This window comes from Leptonychotes weddellii, chromosome 1, assembly GCF_054177405.1.
Source record: "Leptonychotes weddellii isolate Sample4059 chromosome 1, ASM5417740v2, whole genome shotgun sequence".
Taxonomy (NCBI): domain Eukaryota; kingdom Metazoa; phylum Chordata; class Mammalia; order Carnivora; family Phocidae; genus Leptonychotes; species Leptonychotes weddellii.
Window position 1 is genome coordinate 53445579 of NC_138369.1, and position 21532 is coordinate 53467110.

The window sequence follows — 21532 nt, forward strand, 5'->3', positions numbered from 1 at the left end:
GAGGAAGCAGTGTTGCATGGTCCCCACACGTCCATTGGGTGGATGGTCCAAGGCCAGCCTGCAGCTGGTCGGGCGGTGTTCCAGGCCCACGGGCCTGTGGCGAAGCATGGGGCCTCAGGCTGAAGGTCTGTGAAGGACTCCTTTTATTTAACTTCTTATCATTCCCATGATTCTCCCTCTTGTAATTTTCAGGTGCCAACATCACCGCTGCTTTCGGAATCCAGAGAAAGAGTGAGCCCAGAGGGCCGTTGGTAAGAATTGGGGATGAGGTGTGGGTTTGCTTGCACTAAGGGAACAGGGCCTTGTTTTCTCTGGCTGAGGGGTCAGCAGCTGATGGGACTGTGGGCACGTGGCCCTCTGGACACATGAGTGACAGCAGCTGTGCTCTTACTGGAAACCGCGGCCCTGCTCTTGAGTGGAACAAGATGGGGACAAATGTGAGAGTCTGCCATGGATCAGGCTGTGCTCTTGCATGCTTCATCCCGTTTGGCCTTGCTCATAGGTAATATCATGGTCTCCCTTTTCACGAGGCTCAGAGAACAGGTCACTTACCAGGGTCGCAAAGCCGGTGAGTGGCAGTGCCAGGATCCGAGATCAGTGTGGTGTTTCCCGAGATCTCTTTGTGACAGAGAGATCTTCTCCATCTTCCCTGTGCTCCTGAATCAAGTGGGAATCTTGGTGAAGATGCCAGCTTTGATCTGCTGGGCCCAGGGTGGGCCCCGAGGTTCTGCGTTTGTGACAGGCAGCCTGGCGAGCACACGTCGAGTTGCAGGGCCCTGTGGTGCGCAGGGCAGGCCGCGGGGGAGCTGATGGCAAGACCCCGGCAGGTCTGAACGGTCCTTCAGCTCTTCATGCTCGGCTCTTCCCTGCTCTATACTTGTTCCTGTTGTTTCTCGGCACAGTTTAAGGGCTGATGTCCTGTGCCTGCCCTGCGGCAGGTGCACAGAGCCTTTGCTGCTTGGTGAGCTGTGGAGAACCTGCATTCACAGACCCGGGGAGGGCGGTGGCCGGGGAGGGGGTTCCCAGACCCTGAGACAAGAAGGCCCCAGAACACGTCCAGACTTCTTTTTCCTTCTCAAGATGAAGGGCGTGGCAGGGTAATGTTCAGGAGAAACATGAAGTGCTTAGGGCCTGCTTTGCAGAACCACTTGGACGAGTCCACCTCACTTGAAGTCAACCTGGGACCTAAAAATCTGGACTGACACAAAGGGTGAACTTAGACCGGATCATTTTATTAGAATATTTTGCCGTCTAATTCTTTTGCCCAACAAACTTTCCTGCCTGTTTAAACTCAGGGTTGGCTAACAAAATTTTGTTGCAGGGACAACTTTTCAGGAATATCTGTGTCGTCGGTGCCCAAACACTGAATTTGGGCAGTGCTGTCACTGGAACCCCCCAGGGGCTCCCCAGCTCTGGGTCAAGCACTGCATGTAACACACAGCTCTCCACCCGTCCTTCGGTGGAGTAGAGAGGGTGATGGGTACAGGGAGATGCCAGCCTTTGAAGGTCCTAAGTCCGTGCTAGGCTCCATGTCCTTTTCTCTTCCTAGGTGAATTCTGAATTCTATACTGGCTGGTTAGACCATTGGGGCCAACCTCACTCAACAGTGAGGACTGAAGTGGTGGCTTCCTCCCTCCACGATATACTTGCCCGTGGGGCGAATGTGAACTTGTGAGTGTTAATTTCTGAAGGGCAGGGCACCCTCCACAGCTGTGGGCTCACAGTGAAGTATGTCTCTTCTCTTGTTTCCTTGTAGGTACATGTTTATAGGTGGAACCAATTTTGCCTATTGGAATGGTAAGAACAATCCTACAGGTGTGGAAGCTTATGCTAGAAAGTTTCTGGTGCTTGATTTGGGGGTGGGAAGTACCTACAGACAATTTTTATTTTCTATTTTTGTTTATTCCTAAATTTCCTGATATAAAAACTGCCTATATAATTTTTAAAATCATTAAAAAAAATTTTTAAGGAACATAACTTGTGCACTCAGAAGCCTTATTGTTTTTTAATTTTTTTAAAGTTTACTTATAATTTTTCTAAGTAATATCTACACCTAGTGTGGGGCTCAAACTCACAACCCCGAGACCAAGAGTCACATGCTCTTCCGACTGAGCCAGCCAGGCGCCCCAGAAGCCTTATTTCAAACCAAGTAGCTGGGCAGGTCCCATAGTCTCTGGCGATAGCTTACTTGCTCATGTATTCTGCTATGATCTTTTTCTTCTTTTTTAACGTTTTGTTTTGTTGAGATATAGTTCACATACTATAAAAATCACAGTTTTAAAGTGTACCATTTAGTGGTATTTAGCATATCACAAAGCTCTGCAGCCATTATCACCATCCAATTCTAGAACGTTTTCACTACCCTAAAAAGAAACCCCTTACCTGAGAAACTTCCCTCTCTTCCTCCTCCCAGCTCGTAGCAGCCACTAGTCTATACTCTCTGTCTTTATGGATTTGCCTATTCTGGACATTTCTTATAAATGGAATCATACAATATGTGGTCTTTTGTGTCTGGCTTCTTTCATTTAGCATAATCTTTTCCAGGTCCATCCATGTTGTAGTGTGGGTCAGTACTTTATTTTTCTACTGACAAATAATATTCTGTTTATGGATATAAAGCATTTTGTTTATCCATTTGTCAGTTGATGGGTCTTTGAGTTGTTTCCACTTTTTGGCCGTTATAAATAATATTGCTATGAACACTAACATGTAAGTATTCATTTGAATCCTCGTTTGAGTTCTTTTGGGTGTATACCTATGAGTGCAATTGCTGGGTCACGTGGTATAACTAATTCTATGTTTAGAGTTTGAGGAACTGCTATGGTGTTTTCCAAAATGACTGTACCATACCATTTTCAATTCCTATGTGGTCTCTTTTTATTTCTTTAAATAGGAAAAATTATGACAAAATTCTCTTCATTGCCCTTGATTTTTGTGGACAAATCATGCTATATTAGGTTGTTTTTTTTTTCCTCAGGCTCATTGCTCACCCCTCTCCACATCTGCATTTTTCTCTCTGAATCATTGAGGATGCTCCTCAATGCTGAGTTTTGGAAGCTTCATTTGGGCCTGAGTCTCCTAGGATCTGTAACTGGGTGCTACCAGCTCCTATGAACGGCTCTCTTTTGTGCAGGATGGGATGGGCTAGGAGAAGACTTTGCTTACGAATGTTACTGATATTATTACTATTATCAGAGCCAAGAAATGGAGATACTGCAAAACTCAAACGTCGCTTCCTAAAAGATCATAGTATGCCAGGCTTGCTCGTCAAAGTCTTGGATCATGTCTGTGTGTAGTCTTCTCATTAGAAAGTGATACCTTTTTCATTCAGTAGATAAGGACTCCACCTACCTTCCATTCAGGGACTTGAGCCAAGCATCCAGTCCAGGAATAAAGACTGATACTTTTGGGAAACTTTACAGTACGTGGTAGAATTTTTTTTATCTTGTATTATTTTCCTTGAAATGATACATTCGTCTTTTTAAAAAATTTAGATAGATAAAAACAACCACTCAGAAAATGGAAGTTGTCCTTCTAGAAAAAGTCTGTTGCCTTGCTCCTGACCCTGCCATAAGCCCCCATAAAAGTCTCTTTTCTGCCTCTGTTTTCCCATTTAGTCCTCATAGCAGTCTCATCTGTGCCAGAGATTATGGACCCATTTTACGGATAAGAAAAGCAGGGTACCAAAAAAAGTCCACGTGTTTCCCCTTCAGCTGGCAGGGGATAGGGCTGGCCTGGAACTTGGGCCTTGGAAAGCTGGTCACTGCCCTTGGATCACCTTTTGCATCCTGAAACCCCCGCACCAGCCCTACCTGTGTCTGTGGGCCTCTCTCGCCTGCTCTAGCGCTTGGTCTCTTTGGGGACATGGAGGAGGGCCAGTCCGTGCTTCTTAGCTGCTGCTCTTCAGGTCAGATCCCAGAGGAGAGCAATGAGAGCAAAACCCCTGGTGGGGGGCTTCCTGCTCATCCTGGCCACAGTAGATGCACCTGCTCATGCAGGCGTGTGCACCACACTCTGCCTGTGTGCATCCCCATCTGTGAGGCCCCCTGCGGGATCCAGGCCATCCGAGGCTTCTCACAAGACGCACAGAGTTGAGGAATGGTAAGCCTTGCCATTTCCCTTGCCTTCCCACCTCGTACTCCCTACTGTGGACAGAAGACACTTAAGTTAGGACTGTTTCTCTGTGATACTACCCTGTGATGGTCTGAGGATCAGAGAATTTTCCAGAGAAAGATTCTGCTGGTGGAACTAGAACAAAGACTTCGTGTTTCAGTCCATCCTTTAACTCACTGGCCAGCTTTCCTGCCTGGCTTCCCTCAGCCTGTAATTTTGTTTCTGGGAGTTACATCGTTCAATTCAACTTGGTAACCACTGATTGAGCTCAGCTCGGGTAAGTGAGGCCGCATCTACCTCCAAGGGGCAGGCAGCTAGTGTGATGCCATGCATATAAATAGGAAGGGGGGGCCCGGGGTGTGGGGGCAAGGTGACTGCCACATTAGAGCTAGAGGAGGGGCCACGAAAGAGGTGAGCTCCTTGCAACAAGGGATGTGGTTTTATTTTCCTTTGCATCTCACAGCAAAGGATGTGCTTTAATGTATGTATCCCCACAGGCAGGTGGACCTGTTGGCAGGCCGCTCCCTCTGATTAATACAAAAGACGGTAAAGGTAATAGGACTGGGTCAGTTGGTCAGTTCAATTGCCTAAGTGGTCCAGGTCCTTTGGAAATGTAGATTTTGTACAAAGCACAAATGAAACAGAATACTGGGGTCGGGGGGCGGGTGGAATTGATCCTCAGCCTAGCTCATCTGTCAGCTTCACCACCAGTAGGATCACCCAAGGTGGCTCCATCATTTGTGGGCTGGGGGATCAGTCGAGGGAACTTGTTACTAAATCACAGGTGAACTATCAGATTTTATGCCTCATTTACTTAAAAATTAGTATGGCTATAAGATGATCTGAAAGCAACTTTATTCTCATACCCTTGCGTTGTAAAACGCGCTCTGGAGTAGAAGAGAAAGGGCTGGCCCAGAGCCTGGCTGGTCCACAGAGGGCAGCATCAGCATCACCTGGGAGTCTGTCAGGAATGCAGAGTCTCAGGTCCCACCTCAGACTTGCCAACTCAGAATCTCAGGTGGGGTGGGGCTTAGGAATCTGAACAAGCTCTCCATGTTGCATGGGTGAGGTTTCTAAGTAGCAGCATAGAATCACAGCCCACTGTTGCATCCGATCTCCTACCTGTGAACCTCATCTGTGACAAGGGGAGGGGCCTCTGCTCTAGGTTGTGCCGCTTGAATGATAATTGCAAAGTCATCTACTTTTCTAGTCTTTTTTGGCATTATTTATTGGTCTCTGTTGTGGGTTTCATTCCCTGGGAAAAAGACTGAGATTGCCCAGCAGGAGGTTTATTGGGGCGCGTTCCCAGGAGCAGCACCTTTAGAGAGTGTGGGTGGCAGCCCTGGGCAGAGGAAGAAGTTGACCAATGAGGCCTCTCTGAAGGTGGCTCAGCTGATTCTAGAGGGAACCCTGCAGCTGGGACCGCCAAGGGTCTGGGTTTTTGAGCCCCCCTTGATCAGTCATTGGATATGGGCCCTCCCTGGAGGGCCATAACCTAGGCAAGGTCACCCAGCAGAGGCCCGTGAGCAGAGGGACTCCTCTGAGAGCCAGCAGCAGCTAACCCTCCCGGCAGCTGGGGGTGTGGGGGCATGACTTGTTCCTGAAGGGGATACGAGAGGACACCACAGCACCCTTGCTCTGCAGACGTTAACAAAGACCTTAGGGTTCCACTTGAATCTGGGGACTGACGTGTGTCACAGTCATCTCCTGCTTTGTGTGTTCTGATAACCCCTCGGTTGTGTTTGGCTGGTCCTTGGTCCGAGGGCATGGAAAAGATCACAGACTTTGGGATTATCAGTCAGAGGTGTGGGTCATGCCAGAAGCCCTTTACTCCTGGTTGTGAGACATTGAGCTGGTTTTGGAGGGAACTTCAGCTTCCCTCCTGGTTCAGTGATGGTGATATCTGCTAGGGTCCCTGCTAAGAGCTTCTGCTGAGAGAATGGGTGGGGACAGAGCCTTGTAGACTCTCAGGTGCTTGGTGAGGGCCACCTGCAGGAAGAAACTCATTTCTCTAAACCTGGACTCCTCAGGGCCACCTCTGTATCACTTGACAATTGGTTCTTAATGTGTCCTTTATTTTCTCCCTCCACAACCCGAGCCCACAAATCCCAAAAACCTTGTCCCGGGGGAAGGCCTTCGGTAGTAACTAGTGGTGTATTTTTGTCTTCTAGGGGCCAACATGCCCTACCAAGCGCAGCCCACCAGCTACGACTATGACGCCCCACTGAGCGAGGCAGGGGATCTCACTGAGAAGTATTTTGCTCTGCGAGACGTTATTCGGAAGGTGGGTGCTTGGTGTGGGCTGCAGTGGGCTGGTCTGGGACCGAGCCTGCTTTGGACACGTTGTGCTCTATCAGTGATTCCCTGCTGTTTCAAACGACGTACGAAGGGAGGCCTCAGAGGGATTTGGCCTTGAGTCTCGGCCCCCACCTGATTCAGAGTGAGCCTGTGAGCAAGTTCCTCCACTAGTCTGTTCCCCGTAAAACCGGAGCGATAGCGCCTAGTTGCGTTATCAGGATTAAAAACACCGGTCAGGCATCCAGGATAGGCCTGGCCCATCTGTTGTGCCCGAGCGGTAGCCATGACAGTTATTTATACTGAAGGTAAGAAAATGTGTGTCCACACACAGAGCTGAAGCGTGGATGAGAGCAAATCTGTGGGCTTTTGTGAAACACGGTACAAAGGTGAGCTGTCAGCAATACTTCATTTTTTAATTTGGGGCAAGTCATTGCTATTTCCTTTTGGCCTGCAAGCTCAACTGCTCAGTCCCACTACGCTGTGACCTTTTGAGGCATCTAAAGCACCCAGGTGGGGTTTCCTGTCTCTGCTGTGGGTAAAAAAAAAAACCCACAATTTTTCTGCTCAGTCACCTGAGTTTTGAAGTTAAAAAACAAAGGTTTTCTGCCTATAAATGGTATGGACCTTTGTTTTAAGTATGCCTTAGTCTCAATTTAAGACTAAGTGTTAAAACTTACATGATGAAATATTTTAAGCATATTGAAAAATATGATCAATACTTAACCACTCATAGAACTTGTCCATTGCATCTGGATTTTCAGATTTGTGGTTGAAATGTTGTGCACGCTAATTTTTACTATGGGTTTCATCTCTGCACAATTTAAAGTGATGACTCCCAAGTTCTCTCTTTTGTGTTTGTTCTGTTTCAAACCTCTCTGTTCCTATCTTTGGTGTTTCCTTCCTTTATCTGAAACTTTGTAACCTAGCCTTTCTTTCAAGTACCTCTATAGCTCCAGCTCCTAAGTGTTGATATGTAATATATTTATATCATTTGCTTCTAAAAATGCCTATTTGGGCTCTGTGCGTGATGGATAGTGCATTGGACTTCTAAAAATGCGTATTTGGATTTCCTTTGGCCCTAGAAATGTTCAGAAGTAGTTCAAAAGTAGCAATTATTAAACATAAGTATTTTTTCTAGTTTGCTGGTTTCTAACATATTTGCATTCTGGGTAGAGAATATGTCTGTATGATACCAATCCCTTGAAATGTGTCAAACCCAGTCCTAGAGCCTGGCGTGTATCAAAATGAATGAATGTTCCATGCCTTCTTGGAAAGACTGTATGTTTTATAATTGTTGGACATAATCTATATACCCGTTCCTTAGATTGCGCTTATTCAAGGTGCTGTTGATATCTTTGCTATCCTTCCTGGCTTTCTGTCCATTTATTCGATTACTTATTGAAAGAATTGTGTTTACATATTTCTCTTTATACTTGTGTCAGTTTTTTTTTTTAAGATTTTATTTATTTATTTGAGAGAGAAAGAGAGGGCACAAGCAGGTGGAGGGGCAGAGGGAGAAGCAGACTCCCCGCTGAGCAGGGAGCCCGATGTGGGGCTCGATCCCAGGACCCTGGGATCATGACCTGAGCCGAAGGCAGACGCTTAACCAACTGAGCCACCCAAGCATCCTGAATTTCAATCTTTATTTTTTTAACGTGTCCCTCATTAACAAGATATAATTGGATTTTTGAAAAATCTAGTTTGAGCAGTTCTGTTTTCTAACTGGTGCATTTATTCATTCTCATTCATTATGATTCTTGATACACATTGATTATTTCCAACTGTCTCATTTTATAATAATCTTTTTATCCACGTTTTCCATTTTGTCTTCCCTTGATTACTTTCTGAGTCATTTTTTTTTTTCTTATTTTTATCCTCCCCCTTAGCCACCCCCCACCCATCATCCTCCCCCCCACAGTTTGGAAGTTATTCAGTATATTTCTGTTCTTTTAGTGGTTACCTACTGAAGTGTAAAATATGTATCCCCCCCAAAGCACAACTCATAAGCATCCCATTCAGTGAACTTATACAAAGTGAACACACCCCTCTAATCAACACATAGCACCCCAGAAGCCATGCTCATGCTCCTCTCTAGTCATGAACCTTCAATCCCCAGAGCCAAGCACTATCCTGACCTCTGTCACCATAGGTTAGTTTTGCCTGTTTTTTTGACTTTATATAAATGGGTTCATACAGTATGCCTACCTTTATGTCCGGCTCTCAAAAAAATTTAACGTTCAGTTTTAGCTTATAATAATTTAAAAAGTAATCAATACAACCATCCAACCAAAACCTTATCTCACATTAACCCCAATTATATCCCTCTTGACTTATATGTTATTAATGTCATGTAGTTTAGTTCTCTTGGGTTTAGAGTTCATGTATTTCAATTCTTTCTTTAAAAAAACCTTAGAAGGCATTATTATAATTGTTTCAGACACTATTTGACCTGACCCACATTGTTCATTTATTCACAAGTAATTCCAAGTATTTAGCAAGTTCCCTCTACATGCCAGGCATGGTTTTAGCCACTCGGTATGTATAAGGCCTCCTTGAGAAGGTGAAGCTGGAGTGAAGACTTTAAGGTGGTAGGACAGCCATGGGGGACATCCAGGGCGAGAGCGTTCAAATAGAATGTCGCCAGGGAAAGGGTAGGCATGTGCATGGCATTTAAGAACTAGCAAGGAGGCCAGTGCGGCTGGAGCCTAGTGAGCCAAGGGGAGAGTGGTAGGAGGTGAGATCAGAGAGATAATGGGAAACTCATCCCATAGGGCCTTATTGGGGGCCATTGTAAGAAAGGGCTTTGACTCTCAGTGCAATGGAGATCCATTGTAGAGTTGAACAGAGCAGCTAAAGGATTGCTCATGCTGCTATGTGGAGACTAGACTCTGGGAGGCAAGACAAGGATAGAACAGGAAAACCAATTCCAAGGCTTTTGCAACCATTTAGGTGAGATGGCATTGGACGAGGTCAAAGATAGCTGTAGAAAACTTTCTTGAAATGGCATTAGTGGGTCAGTGTTGCTTGCCTCTGACATTCTGATAGATATTACCAAATGGTTCTTCAGTGAAATTGTACTTCCCCACAGTACCAATACTGTGAATTATCAGACTTTTTGACCTTGCCATTTGATAGTTATAAAGGATTGTTTTAAAAGAAAACACTGCATTTCTTTAGTGATGAGTGCTAGAGTTGTACACCCTCTCATGCATAAATTGTCCATACGCATTTCTTCTTCTACTTTTGCCGGTTCTTTCATAATTTCTCTGTTTGCCTATTTGTCTTCTCTGTAATTTGCAAGAGTTCTATTATTGTGGCATTTTTAACAGTTTGGGGGGGGTTTCTTCATTGTTTTTTTCTGTAAAAAACAATCCTGAATTTTTATGTAGTCAAATCTACCACTTCTCTCCTTCATGGCTGCTTCCCTAGTCTAGTAGTGTAAATAAATTCCTGTGGAGTGCTTAAAATTTTTGTGATTTCATATTTTATATTGATGCACATGGAATTGCTGTTTTTGCTGTTGGGAGTGAGGTAGGGATTTAGCTTTATTCATCTCTTAGATTACCAGAGACCTTTAACTATCTCCAGGTCCCTTTTGCTCTCCGATCTCTTTCAACTGTAAACCGTCACTGCTATATTACTGTCCTTAATAGACAGGTGACATTATCACCAAGAACATTATTACTATTGCATACGCCCTGTTGAGGAACGTGAAGAAAGTGATGTATTCAGATACGCATTTCAGAAAGGGTATTGGATAAAGCAACAAGAATGAATGTATATTTATTGTTTTTAGTAATCTCTATACCCAACGTGGGCCTCAAACTCACAACCCCAAGATCAAGAGTCTCATACTCCCCCAACTGAGCCAGCCAGGCACCCCAAATGTGTATTTAAATGAGTAAAAAAAAATCATTACAAATTTAAAAATTTTAAAGATTAAAATAATCACAAACATCACAAAACTTAAAAGCATATTTTGGATTTATTAACTGTTTAAAATATATCTGCTGTCCTTCTTTCCTTACAGTATTCTTTTGGCTGCATGCTTTTTTTTTTTTTTTGTCTCTGTTTGTAATCTTTTTCTCCGGAGAGAACGGAAATCTTTCTCTTCAGCGTGGCTGATTGAACCTTGTCTTTTAGTATGTATTAAAAATTTAGAAAACAGAAAATTTCATGTTTTATTACTAATAATGTTATATAAATGGTTAGAATTGTTAACAAAATTGGGGCAATCTCTCTCCAGTTCCTTCCTGCATGAGCTGCAGTATTTGGAAGAAGTTTCTCCAGACAGGTTCTGGCCCCATACATTTAAAACCCTGTGTCTCCTCTAGAACCCCCATACTTCTGAGGCTGGGTGCCTCAGGGCACTATCAAGTGATATGCAAGTGAGTCAGCACATTGACTGTGAAGTGACTATGAACTGTGTAGATATATTCTACACCCAAATTAAATAAATCTCCACCTCAGCTCTCCTTTGGTTGAATTCCAAAAATGCCTGTAGCAACTCCAAAGTCTCCTGATATGTAAGGGTTATGTGACACAGGGAAGCTGGAGCAGAAGGAGACAAGGGTCTTAGCTTATTGTGGTTAAATTATATTACTTCTGCACATTTTACAAACACCTGTGACCATGTGAACGCACTGCCAGGACCCTCCCCTGGGACATTTCTGGACGCAGAAGATGAGCTAGGAGGCTGCTGCCATAACCTAGGAAGGAGATGATGTTAGGGGCAGCAGGGAATGGAGAGGAAGTCAGAGATTTGAAGAATGTTGAGGAAGTAAAATTGGTAGGATTTGGTAACTGACTGCCTGCAGGTGTGAGGAAGTATGAGGGGTCATTGATTTGTCCAGGTTATAGCTTCGGTTGGATAACTGGATGGGTTTTGTGGGCAGCAACCATGATAAAGGATTGCAGACAAGGTACAGGCTGGGAAGGGGCAAGGGAAGCAACTTCCATTCTGGGCTTGTGCAGCTCCAGATGCTTCTGGGAACATCCCGGTGGAGGCGTCTATCCAGCAAGCACCTCACCTAAGAGGGAGAAACTCCAGAAGATGTCAGTAGGACAGGGTCATCAGTAGATGTAGAGGCTGAAGTCCAAGAGAGGTTAAGATGGCCCATGGAGAGCTCAGGGAGAGGAGCAGTGGGCCAAGAAGAGACAAACCCAGGGTATCCTGAGTGTTTAACCAGGGGGCACAGGAAGATGAACCCATGAAGGAGACAGTCTGAAGAAAGTTTTCCCTATTCTCTTTTTTGATATTTTAGGTTGGAAGAGAGAAATGAACTACTTTCTTAGACTTTGTAGATGCTCAGTTGGGTGGTTTGTTAAATGATATTCAAAATATTTGCTTGCATTGAGGAAAAGAATGGGATCATAAACACCCCCCTATATAGTTCTTCCTGTCTCTTCCATTAACAGAGACTTAAAAAGTGGAATGGGTCTCTTTTTTTAATCTATTTCAAGAGTAAGTTGGGTGTCTGTGGACAGTATCTTTCACTGACATGGACGCTTAGGGATAATTTCCCATCAGGCTGCACAGACCTGTGCTCAGTGATAAAGGCTCCAGGTGGCCCTTTGCATATGATTCTTTAAGGTATGACAAAGCTCATGACATTTGCATTTTCTAAGATATTCTCTTTGGTGTGGGTAAAACTCTACCAGACATGGTTAACACTTTGACCTCGAGGATGAACCATAATACCGTGGGGCAGCGCCCTCCTCCTCCCTACCAGTCCCTGAGAGGGGCAGTGGTGAGTTTATTTTTGTATGCTTTTGAATGAATTTAAGACCATTTTTTAGGAGTTTTGTTACACTTCTTCATAGGGATTCTATCAAAGATAAAAGTCCAGATGGGTTTTTGGCAATGGGTCATTTTACAAAAAATAATCAATTTGTATGTTGAGGACCTTGATCAGTGGAGCGGATCTTAGGATTCCCTGAGGTGGGCATTGGGGCTGGGTGGGGACTCAGAATGCAAAAATGGCCACAGTGACTCTTAGTACTTCAAAACTAAATGAAGGGATGCCTGGGTGACTCAGTTGGTTAAGCATCCAACTCTTGATCTCAGCTCAGGTCATGATCTCAGGGTTGTGAGATGGAGCCCCACATAGGCTCCACGTGTTCAGTGTGGAGTCTGTTTGAGCTTCTCTCTCTCCCCCTCTCCCTCTGCCCTTCCCCCCCCCCACACCCATGCTATAAATAAATAAATAAATAAATAAATAAATAAATAAATAAATAAATATCTTCCAAAGAAAAAAAAAAGCTTAATGAAGTTTGAAACTTGACTGAGGACAAGTCTACACTGGCTGATTGATTGTTCTTGGTTTATGGATGGAATGACATTAGCTCAGTGAGTAGACACAAGCTATCTCTTGCTGATCCATGGTGCCTGTGGAAACACAGTGTTTTATGTCTGATAATTAAGGATGACAAAGTGACTATTACGTAACAAATGTTAGACTTTTAAAGCATTGCCTACACTCTTGTGGCACTAGTCTTTTCCTCTCCTGCAGACCTGGCTTTTCTAGTCTATCTTCCAGAGTGATTTCTCTAAAATGCTGATCTGATCAGGATGCTTCCCATGATTTGGCGTCCTATTTTCCTCAAGCCTCATTTTTCAATTCTCCCCTTGTTGTACGTGACTGTCCGGCCTTAAAATGAAGGTACATAAAATTCCATGAATGGGACAGTACTGTTGATACTTCCTGGCCGCTGCACATATGTTCCTTCTGCCCTAATCCATCTGGAAAATGAGAACACGTCTCAGTTACTTTCTCTGGGGAGTTGTCTTTGATCTGTCTCTCTGCAAAGTTAGTCACACTTTGTTTTCTTCCACCACCTTACAGTGTGGAAATCTTGAACACTCTACTTCCCGTAGTGTGTTGATACAACTTGTTTACACATACATTTCTCATGATCTGGACTATTAACTCCTCACTTGGAGTAAAAGACTTTTTTTAGGGGCACCTGGGTGGCTCAGTCAGTTGACGTATGCCTTTGGCTCAGGTCATGATCCCGGGGTCCTAGGATTGAGCCTGGCGTCGGGCTCCCTGCTCAGCGGGAAGCCTGCTTCTCCCTCTGCCTGTGCCGCTCCCCCTGCTTGTGCTCTCTCTCTCTGTCAAATAAATAAATAAAATCTTTAAAAAAAAAAGGATTTTTTTAAACCGAGATAATGCTATAAACATAAAGTTGTTCATTGCAATGTTATTCATAATATCAAAAATTGGAAATGATCTAACTCCTAATATTGAAAGGATGGTCATATCCATTTGGATATAATATGCAATAAATAAAATTATTGTCGATATTTGGTCATACCAAAAGTACTTTTGGTAAGTAGCAGTAGCAAATTACAAAACTATCTCTAACCTTACATGGTGTATGTGCATAAGGGGATGGTCCAGGAGGAAAACTGGAAGATAAAAGGTTTTGTGGGGTGTTTTTGTCTTTGGAATTATGTTTAATAGAAGACACTTTCTGTCGTATTATTGTTGTACAATAAAGGAGGTCAGATGGAGCTGTAGAAACAACACTAGGCTTAGAGTCAGCAGCCCAGCTCACTCCTTTGCCCTCTTGATAATCTTGAGCAAGTTCCTTAGTCTCACCTCTAAAAAGGGAATACAATACTGGCAATGAGGGTCTTTGTGAGTAGCAAATGAGACGACAAAACAGGCAGAGAAGCACTCCATCAATGTTGGGTGAATGGAGCTTAAAGAAAGATGTCTGTGCAGTGACTTTTTCTTCCAATGTGGTAGATGAGATGGCAGTCCTAGTTACACTGGAATCCACTTTTTTTTTTTTTAATTTTTTTTTTAAGATTTTATTTATTTGAGAGAGAGAGAATGAGAGACAGAGAGCATGAGAGAAAGGAGGGTCAGAGGGAGAAGCAGACCCCCTGCTGAGCAGGGAGCCCGATGCGGGACTCGATCCCGGGACTCCAGGATCATGACCTGAGCCGAAGGCAGTCGCTTAACCAACTGAGCCACCCAGGCGCCCTGGAATCCACTTTGACTTTCGGAGTTAGATATGACATGGTCACTACTATGTGCAGGTGAATGGGGGACCTCGGAAAACAGATCAGACTATTCTCAGATCCCCTCTGTGAATTTGTGTTTTCTGATTTTCTTGGCCAGCTGAGGTGGAGAAGGAAGAGGTGGGTAAACTGCCAAAGGAGAATGAATGTGTTCTAGGACTGTAGGGAAAGCTGGAAGAGAGCTCACATTTTGTCTGTCTGAGATCAACAGTAATAACTCCTTGGCCTCACATTCATTTTAATACGAATCATGAAGATCATTTTAATGTACTCTTTTAAAAATTTCACAGAAATATCAATTCATAGAATACTAGAAATATAAAGGACTTCCAGTTCAAGATGGCTGACTGACCACATACTCTGCCTTTCAAATGTTATTAAATGATAAAAAAATATTTTTTTAAAATGAAGCCAACAAGGGCGCCTGGGTGGCTCAGTTGGTTGAGTATCTGCCTTCGGCTTGGGTCATGATCCCAGGGTCCTGGAATCGAGTCCTGCATCAGGCTCCCTGCTCAGTGGGGAGTCTGCTTCTCCCTGCTTCTCCCTCTACCCTTCCACCCTGCTCATGATCTCTCTCTCTCTCTCACTCTCTCTCTCTCTCAAATAAATAAAATATTTAAAATGAAGCCAACAAGGGGCGCCTGAGTGACTCAGTCATTTCGTTAAGCGTCTGCCTTCAGCTCAGGTCATGATCCCAGGGTCCTGGGATTGAGCCCCGCATCTGGCTCCCTGCTCTGCGGGAAGCCTTCTTCTCCCTCTCCCACTCCCCCTGCTTATATTCCCTCTCTCACTGTGTCTCTCTCTGTCAAATAATAAATAAAATCTTAAAAAAATTTTTTTCTAAAATTAAGCCAATGAGAGGGAAGCTGTCCATGCATGAGAGATTTCAAAAACTTTCTGGGAAACCAAAATAGGTGGAGGGGACTAAGGAAGTAGCATGAGGAACTCTAGATCTCCAGTGAGCATGAAAGGGGGTTATAGAAACAGGTAACAGAGAGTAGATTGCCGTTAAAGAACCTTGGAGAGCCAGGGTCCTGGAAGTGCAGGTGTGACAAGAGACAGAATGAAACAGAGCTAAAAATGAGAAGGCTGATGAAATTCTACATACTTCACATCAAGTCCTCCACTCTTCCACCCCTCTTTCAAATAGACTATCAGGGAAGCATCTTTTTTAACAGAAAATCAGAATTAAAAAAAAAAAGTGTGCAGCCCGAGAGCAAAGACCTTACATACTATCTTTGATTCCCTCCCAAATCACCCTAAAACAAAGTTCTCCACTGGACAAGCCTTGCTCCTATATACAGAACAGGACTGGCATAGAGAGGATGGTTATGCAAATGTTGGTGTATTCATTTGCATTACCATTAAATGTGAATGAATGGCCAAGGGTGGCCAGATGTTGAGGACATCCATAAAACCTGTAAAGGAAAAGAGAAAGCCCAAAATGAAATAAACAGAAAAATAACCTAAGGGCAACAGAGAAATCAGGGATAGGAACGAAAGATCTTAAGCAAAACAAAGCAGACCCTCTCAAATTTATATCTTTCAGAGACATTTGAAAAGATGTTGCTTCCACAATATAAGAATGGGATGCTTTGAAAAAGGAGCCACTAAAAAACAAAAAAGAGTTCCCCAAAATAAAAAATAATCTAGAAACTAAAACTAGAGGACAGAGATGGAAATAGAGAAAAGATGAGAGATATAGAGGGACAATCTAGAATGTTTAATTTACCTTTAAGGGAAAAAGATGGAGAAAAGAAAATATCAAAGAATTTTTTTTCCAAAACAGAAAAGGATATTTGAGTTGCTCAGAATAGTAAATGTAAAAAACATACATATCCAAACACATCCTTGGAAAAATTTAAAACAGAGAGAATAAAGCACTGACAAGCTTCTAGAGAGAAAAAGCCAATCACCTTTGAAAGAACAACAATGAACTGGGTATCAGTCATACTGGATGATACAAGGAGGACATATCTTCCCTTCTGAGGGAAGATGATTTTCAACATAGAACCCTATAGTCATTCAAATTATCAGCTAAATGTGCCATTTTCAGACATTCAAAGATTCAAAAAATTTTCCTTCCACATACTAGTACTTGGGAAGTTACTTAAGATTGCTCCAGTGAAATGAGGTAGTTATAAGATCCTAGAAACAGAAGCTAAAACAAGGAGAATAATGAAGAGAAGTCCCAGAATATCAAGCCTAGAGGAGAGTCAGTTCCTTGGAGCAAGAAGACTTGGGAGTTCCAATAGGGAGTTCCCTAGGGGGGAAACAGATGTTTGGAGAAACTTGATACCATCTTTGGAAATTTGGAACAACCTGTAGAGGTATTAACCTAAAGGCAAACAGGAAAAAAGAAAGGCAATTGGAAGCCCCAGGGGAGGGAAAAAAAAACACAAAAAGCTGAACAAGACAGAACATGACATCATGGTATATACTACTTAACTTTTCAGGGAGTAATGTTATGTAATTATAATCATGTGAGCACAAGCACTATTGACTGATTTTGAATTTAAAGTCAATGTACAGGTGAAGGGAAGATCTATGGGTACAGGACAGACTGTTTTAACCTTGACAATGTAAAAGTATAGCTGATGGCTTGGGGGTGGAAGTAGGGAAGAGAGCTCAGGGAAGGATGCAAATAGCCTTAAAAGGTATGGATACAAAGGATAATCTTAACTGATGGAACTAAGATATAAAGGTATATTATTTCAAGCTACAAAGATAACCAGTAGAGAAACTGAAAATGCTAATATAACCATGTTAGTAAGAAAGATATTCAGAATAGTACAACTGAGCTAAATTCTCATGTATTAAGGAAATCAATGATAATGTTTTAATAGATCAAATAAGAAATCGCAGTAAGTATATTATTTAGAGACCAAAATTGCAAAAGGGGAACAATTAAATGAATTTAAAATGGTTTCTTCTGAAGAATAGAACTAAGAGAATAGTGAGTCAGGAGACTATTGTTTTTCATTATAGCAGTCTGTTATCTTCCTTCTTAAATTACTTTTAAAAAGGGAAACTGAAGGGAAGGAAGGGAGAAAGGGAGGAAGAGAATAAGGGAGGAGGAAGGAAATATAAGGAGACTGAGAGATCATAATGCAACCTACTTGGAGATGGACACAGACTTTTTTGAGACCTGGCACTTACATCCTCTGACTCTAAAGTGTGTGTGTGTGTGTGTGTGTATTTAATAAGGTTTTATTTTTATGTTAGTTTTTAACTTTTATTTAAGAATAATTTCAAAGTTATAGAAGAGTTTCAAGAATAAAAGTAGTACAAAGAACACTTGAGTATCCCACACCCAGATACACCCATGTCAACATTACACTCTGTGCATCATCATTTGCCCCTCACCACCCCCTTGGGTTTCCTAAACCACTGGAGTGTTGCATACGTCATGAGCCTTTACCCCTAAATACTTCGGTGTGTGTTTCATAATAGGTAGGCATATGCTCTTATAGAACCACAAGAGATTTAACACTGATACAAAACTTTAATCTACCAGTAAGATTTAACCTGCAAGCAACACTTCTCCCTACTAGGGCTACCTCCCTTCAGGTTCTGTCTTGCTGTGGGCCTTCTTCCTTTTCTCCCCCCACCCCACCTCATTCTCTCTCCTTGTTTTTGCTCTTTCGAAGTCTTGTGTTCTATAATTAGTTGAATGATTCCTGGAGCTTAAAATACAGAGATAATACACAAGCACACACTTAGAAGTAAAAACTTTACCAGACCCTGTCATGGAAAAAGTCTTTTGTTCCTTTGCCTTTCCAAGAATCACTGGCACTGTTGTTGGAGTCTTTGAGCCTCCTTTTGAAAAATGAATCGTATAACTGTGTTTCTGACGATTTAACAGCTTTTTATCTTCTCTTTTTCCACTCTGATTTATAGTTTGAAAAAGTACCAGAAGGTTTTATCCCTCCATCTACACCCAAGTTTGCGTATGGAAAAGTTGCTCTGAAGAAGGTAAGAGAGCACATAAGCAGAGCTGTTGAGAGTGGGGAGTGGAACTCAGCAGTTGTGAGTGAAAGTGTTACACTGGGGCATTGGTTCTATTTTTCTGTGAATTTGTTTTCTGTGAGACTACTGGGGTAGGTGATGTTTCTGGGAACATGGGGACGTGAGAGGTGAGAGGATATGTGTGCAGGTTGACAGGATGAGCACGCGGGGCATGAGCAGGAGTAGGTGGGCGTTCTTAGATCACTCAGGTCATTTTGGTTCGATGATCGGTCATCCAAAGCAGCTTCAGGAGCCTTTGTGGGAATAACATGGTACCTTGTTATGTCCGGTGAGGCTCTTTTCCGTAACTCACAGGCATTTTCATAGATCTTTGCACAATTCAGTATACTCTCCTCCATCTCAGAATCATGTTCTAATTTTTGTGCTCTGTGGTTTATATGGTAAATGGGACATCAAGGGGGAAAGCTAGAAATTAATCATAAATAAGAGAGACATTTTATTCTAGGAAAGAAAAAGGGGAGATTTCATTTTCTTGTCAGGAGTGACGTAAGCCAAAATCAATTTGTTTTGACCATCTTTGTCTTCAGGATTTCCCCTTTTATAATCCCTAACTCCTACATCTGTTAACTCACAAGAAAAAAAAAACAACACAAGCAGTTACGTATTTCTTAAGAATCTTGATATTCTAAAATAGCGTAAGTTTTTATCTAACCAAAATGCCAAACATGATTGTATAATTTTTCCGTTCCTGAAGCCCTTTGATATTATGGTTGCTTGAGCTCTTGTAACATTTTCCACCTAGTGTCAGATACATGTGTTACATTCTACAAAGAATGTGGTCTGTCTGCCTGATAGGAATCTTTATTTAGTTCAGTCAGACTTTAATCACACTTGTAAAGGGAGCACCTTCTACTTTTTCATTGCTGCTGCTACTTAAGGTAAAGGTTGATTTGTTTTGGAGCTGTGAGAAATTTATTTTTATGCAACAGAAAATAACTGCAAATATTTAATACAGCAACATTGCAAAACCAAACAAAACCAATCTTAGTACCAAAAATACATTCTGTTTACAATGAAGGAAAATTGTGTAAGCAGAAATAGCTTTTCTTTATTAACTAAATGTGTACAATTTAAGGTAGCAAGTTCACATATAACTGAATTAAATTTATATTGGACATGGTCATATAGAATAAAACCTTTTACCGTGAGTTGAATTTCTTTAGCTGTCCAAACAGAAAGACATCCATGTGAGTAGCTGAATTGATGGAATTGTACTTAAGATTTTGTTTTCCTTGATGCCACACATCAGCAAGGTATGGTAACCCTGGCAAGTGTTTATAAAATTCCCAACCAGTATCATGCCATGGGAAGTCCTGGGTTTGGAGCCAAACCTAACTGCAGATCTTGGCTCTGCCGTTGCTGCGGTGAGCCTCTCTGAGAACCTGTTTCCTCATCCCTAACATGGGGACAACGAGGGCAGCCTCCCTGGGTGGTGTGAGGATTCAGTGAGGTGTGCATGTAAGGTGTTCTTACCTGGAGTTGGGTAGGTGCTCAGTGATCAGTAGCTGTTACCATCCTTGTTACTGCATCAGAATAAGCTTCCTGGGCTGCAAGAATACACAGTCATTTAGACTGAATATAATAAGTATTTATTGAGTGTCTACTGTGTGCTGGGTATTGGGTGACACCGCACCGTTCAGACCCTGCCCTAAGGAGCTGACAGTCTGGCAAGGACAGCAAAGGCAAACAACTAGTCAGTGATGCAGGCGTGGAAAATATGCTCCAGACAAGTTCAGAGGAAGGCACAGTCATGGTTACTTCCCTCAGGAATGCTAGGGAAGGCTTTACAGAGGAGGCAGCCTCTGAGCCTTGGTTTTCATTCATTTTAAGGGCCTTTAATACAAAGGAGGTTGTATTTGTGAACAGGTACGTTTGAAACCTTACGATTACCATCAGTTATTTTTCATCAAGAGTTCCCTAACTCATGGATAGACATGATTGAAGGTGACTGGGCGGTGCAGCATTGAGCGGGATTTGAACTACTTAGGTCTATTTAGGGATTTTGGGGAAACCCACTAATGTCTTTGATAATTTGCAAATGGCATTACCCTCCACCCAGGGGTGACAGTGAGTGAATGCTGCTTTTGTTTCTTTTCAGTTAAAGACAGTGGAGGATGCACTGAACATTCTGTGTCCGCCTGGGCCCATAAAAAGCCTTTATCCCTTGACGTTTATCCAGGTGAAACAGGTAGGCCTCCTTCAGCCTTTCTCTGCTTACAAAAATGTCCTTTCTGCACTGCCTTGCAGGGCCTGTCCTGAGTGCAGGGACCAGAACGGTAGGCAGATAAATCAGATCCCAGGTAAATTCACTGCATATTTCCAGGCTCTCTTCGGCTTTAAGTACCACATGGTGGGCTGATCTTTCCTATCTTCCCACCTCCCCATTTCTTATTATCACTCAAACAAGGTAGTAACTCAGCCTGATTCAACATAATTCTTTAGTGCAAGCTATAAACAGTGCATTTCTGATCTAATTAATCTGTATTATTAAAGGAAAATCACATTTTAATACGCAAAAAAGACAACTTAATTATTTGTCCTTGTTTGCTCAAAGGTATAGGGGCTGTGTTCTTAATAGATCAGGTTCTCAGAGATTCTCTTTCCTGCTTTTGAAGAGAACAGAGAGCAGGGCACGTGTGTGTGTGTATGTGTGTGTCAGTGTGTGCACGCATGCATGTGTGTGGTGAACCCAGGCACTGCCTCATATTTCTTTCTTTTTTTTTTTTTTTTTATTCATTTGAGACACAGAGATAGAGAGCAGAGAGCATGAGCAGGGGGAGAGGCAGAGGGAGAGGGAGAAGCAGGCTCCCTGCTGAGCCAGGAGCCCGACGTGGGGCTCGATCCCAGGACCCTGGGATCATGCCCTGAGCCGAAGGCAGCATCTCAACCCACTGAGCCACCCAGGCGCCCCATTTCTTTTTTTTTAGTAGGCTCCATGCCCAACATGGGGCTCAAACTCATGACCCTAAGATCAAGAATTTCATGTTCTACCAACTGAGCCAGCCAGGCGCCCCTCATATTTATTTAAAATGTTTTTCCCAACTTTTTATTTTAGAAATT

At 42.9% G+C, this 21532-nt stretch overlaps 1 protein-coding gene across 1 annotated transcript in view; it reads left to right on the forward strand.

The window, feature by feature from the left end:
- GLB1 (galactosidase beta 1) overlaps positions 1-21532 on the forward strand; it is a 79946-nt gene that overhangs the window by 34289 nt on the left and 24125 nt on the right. The window contains exons 7-12 of the mRNA XM_081823878.1: positions 193-251; positions 1550-1671; positions 1757-1797; positions 6285-6397; positions 18344-18418; positions 20571-20660. Coding sequence (XP_081680004.1) covers positions 193-251; positions 1550-1671; positions 1757-1797; positions 6285-6397; positions 18344-18418; positions 20571-20660 — 500 coding nt within the window. The remainder of the gene's footprint in view (positions 1-192; positions 252-1549; positions 1672-1756; positions 1798-6284; positions 6398-18343; positions 18419-20570; positions 20661-21532) is intronic.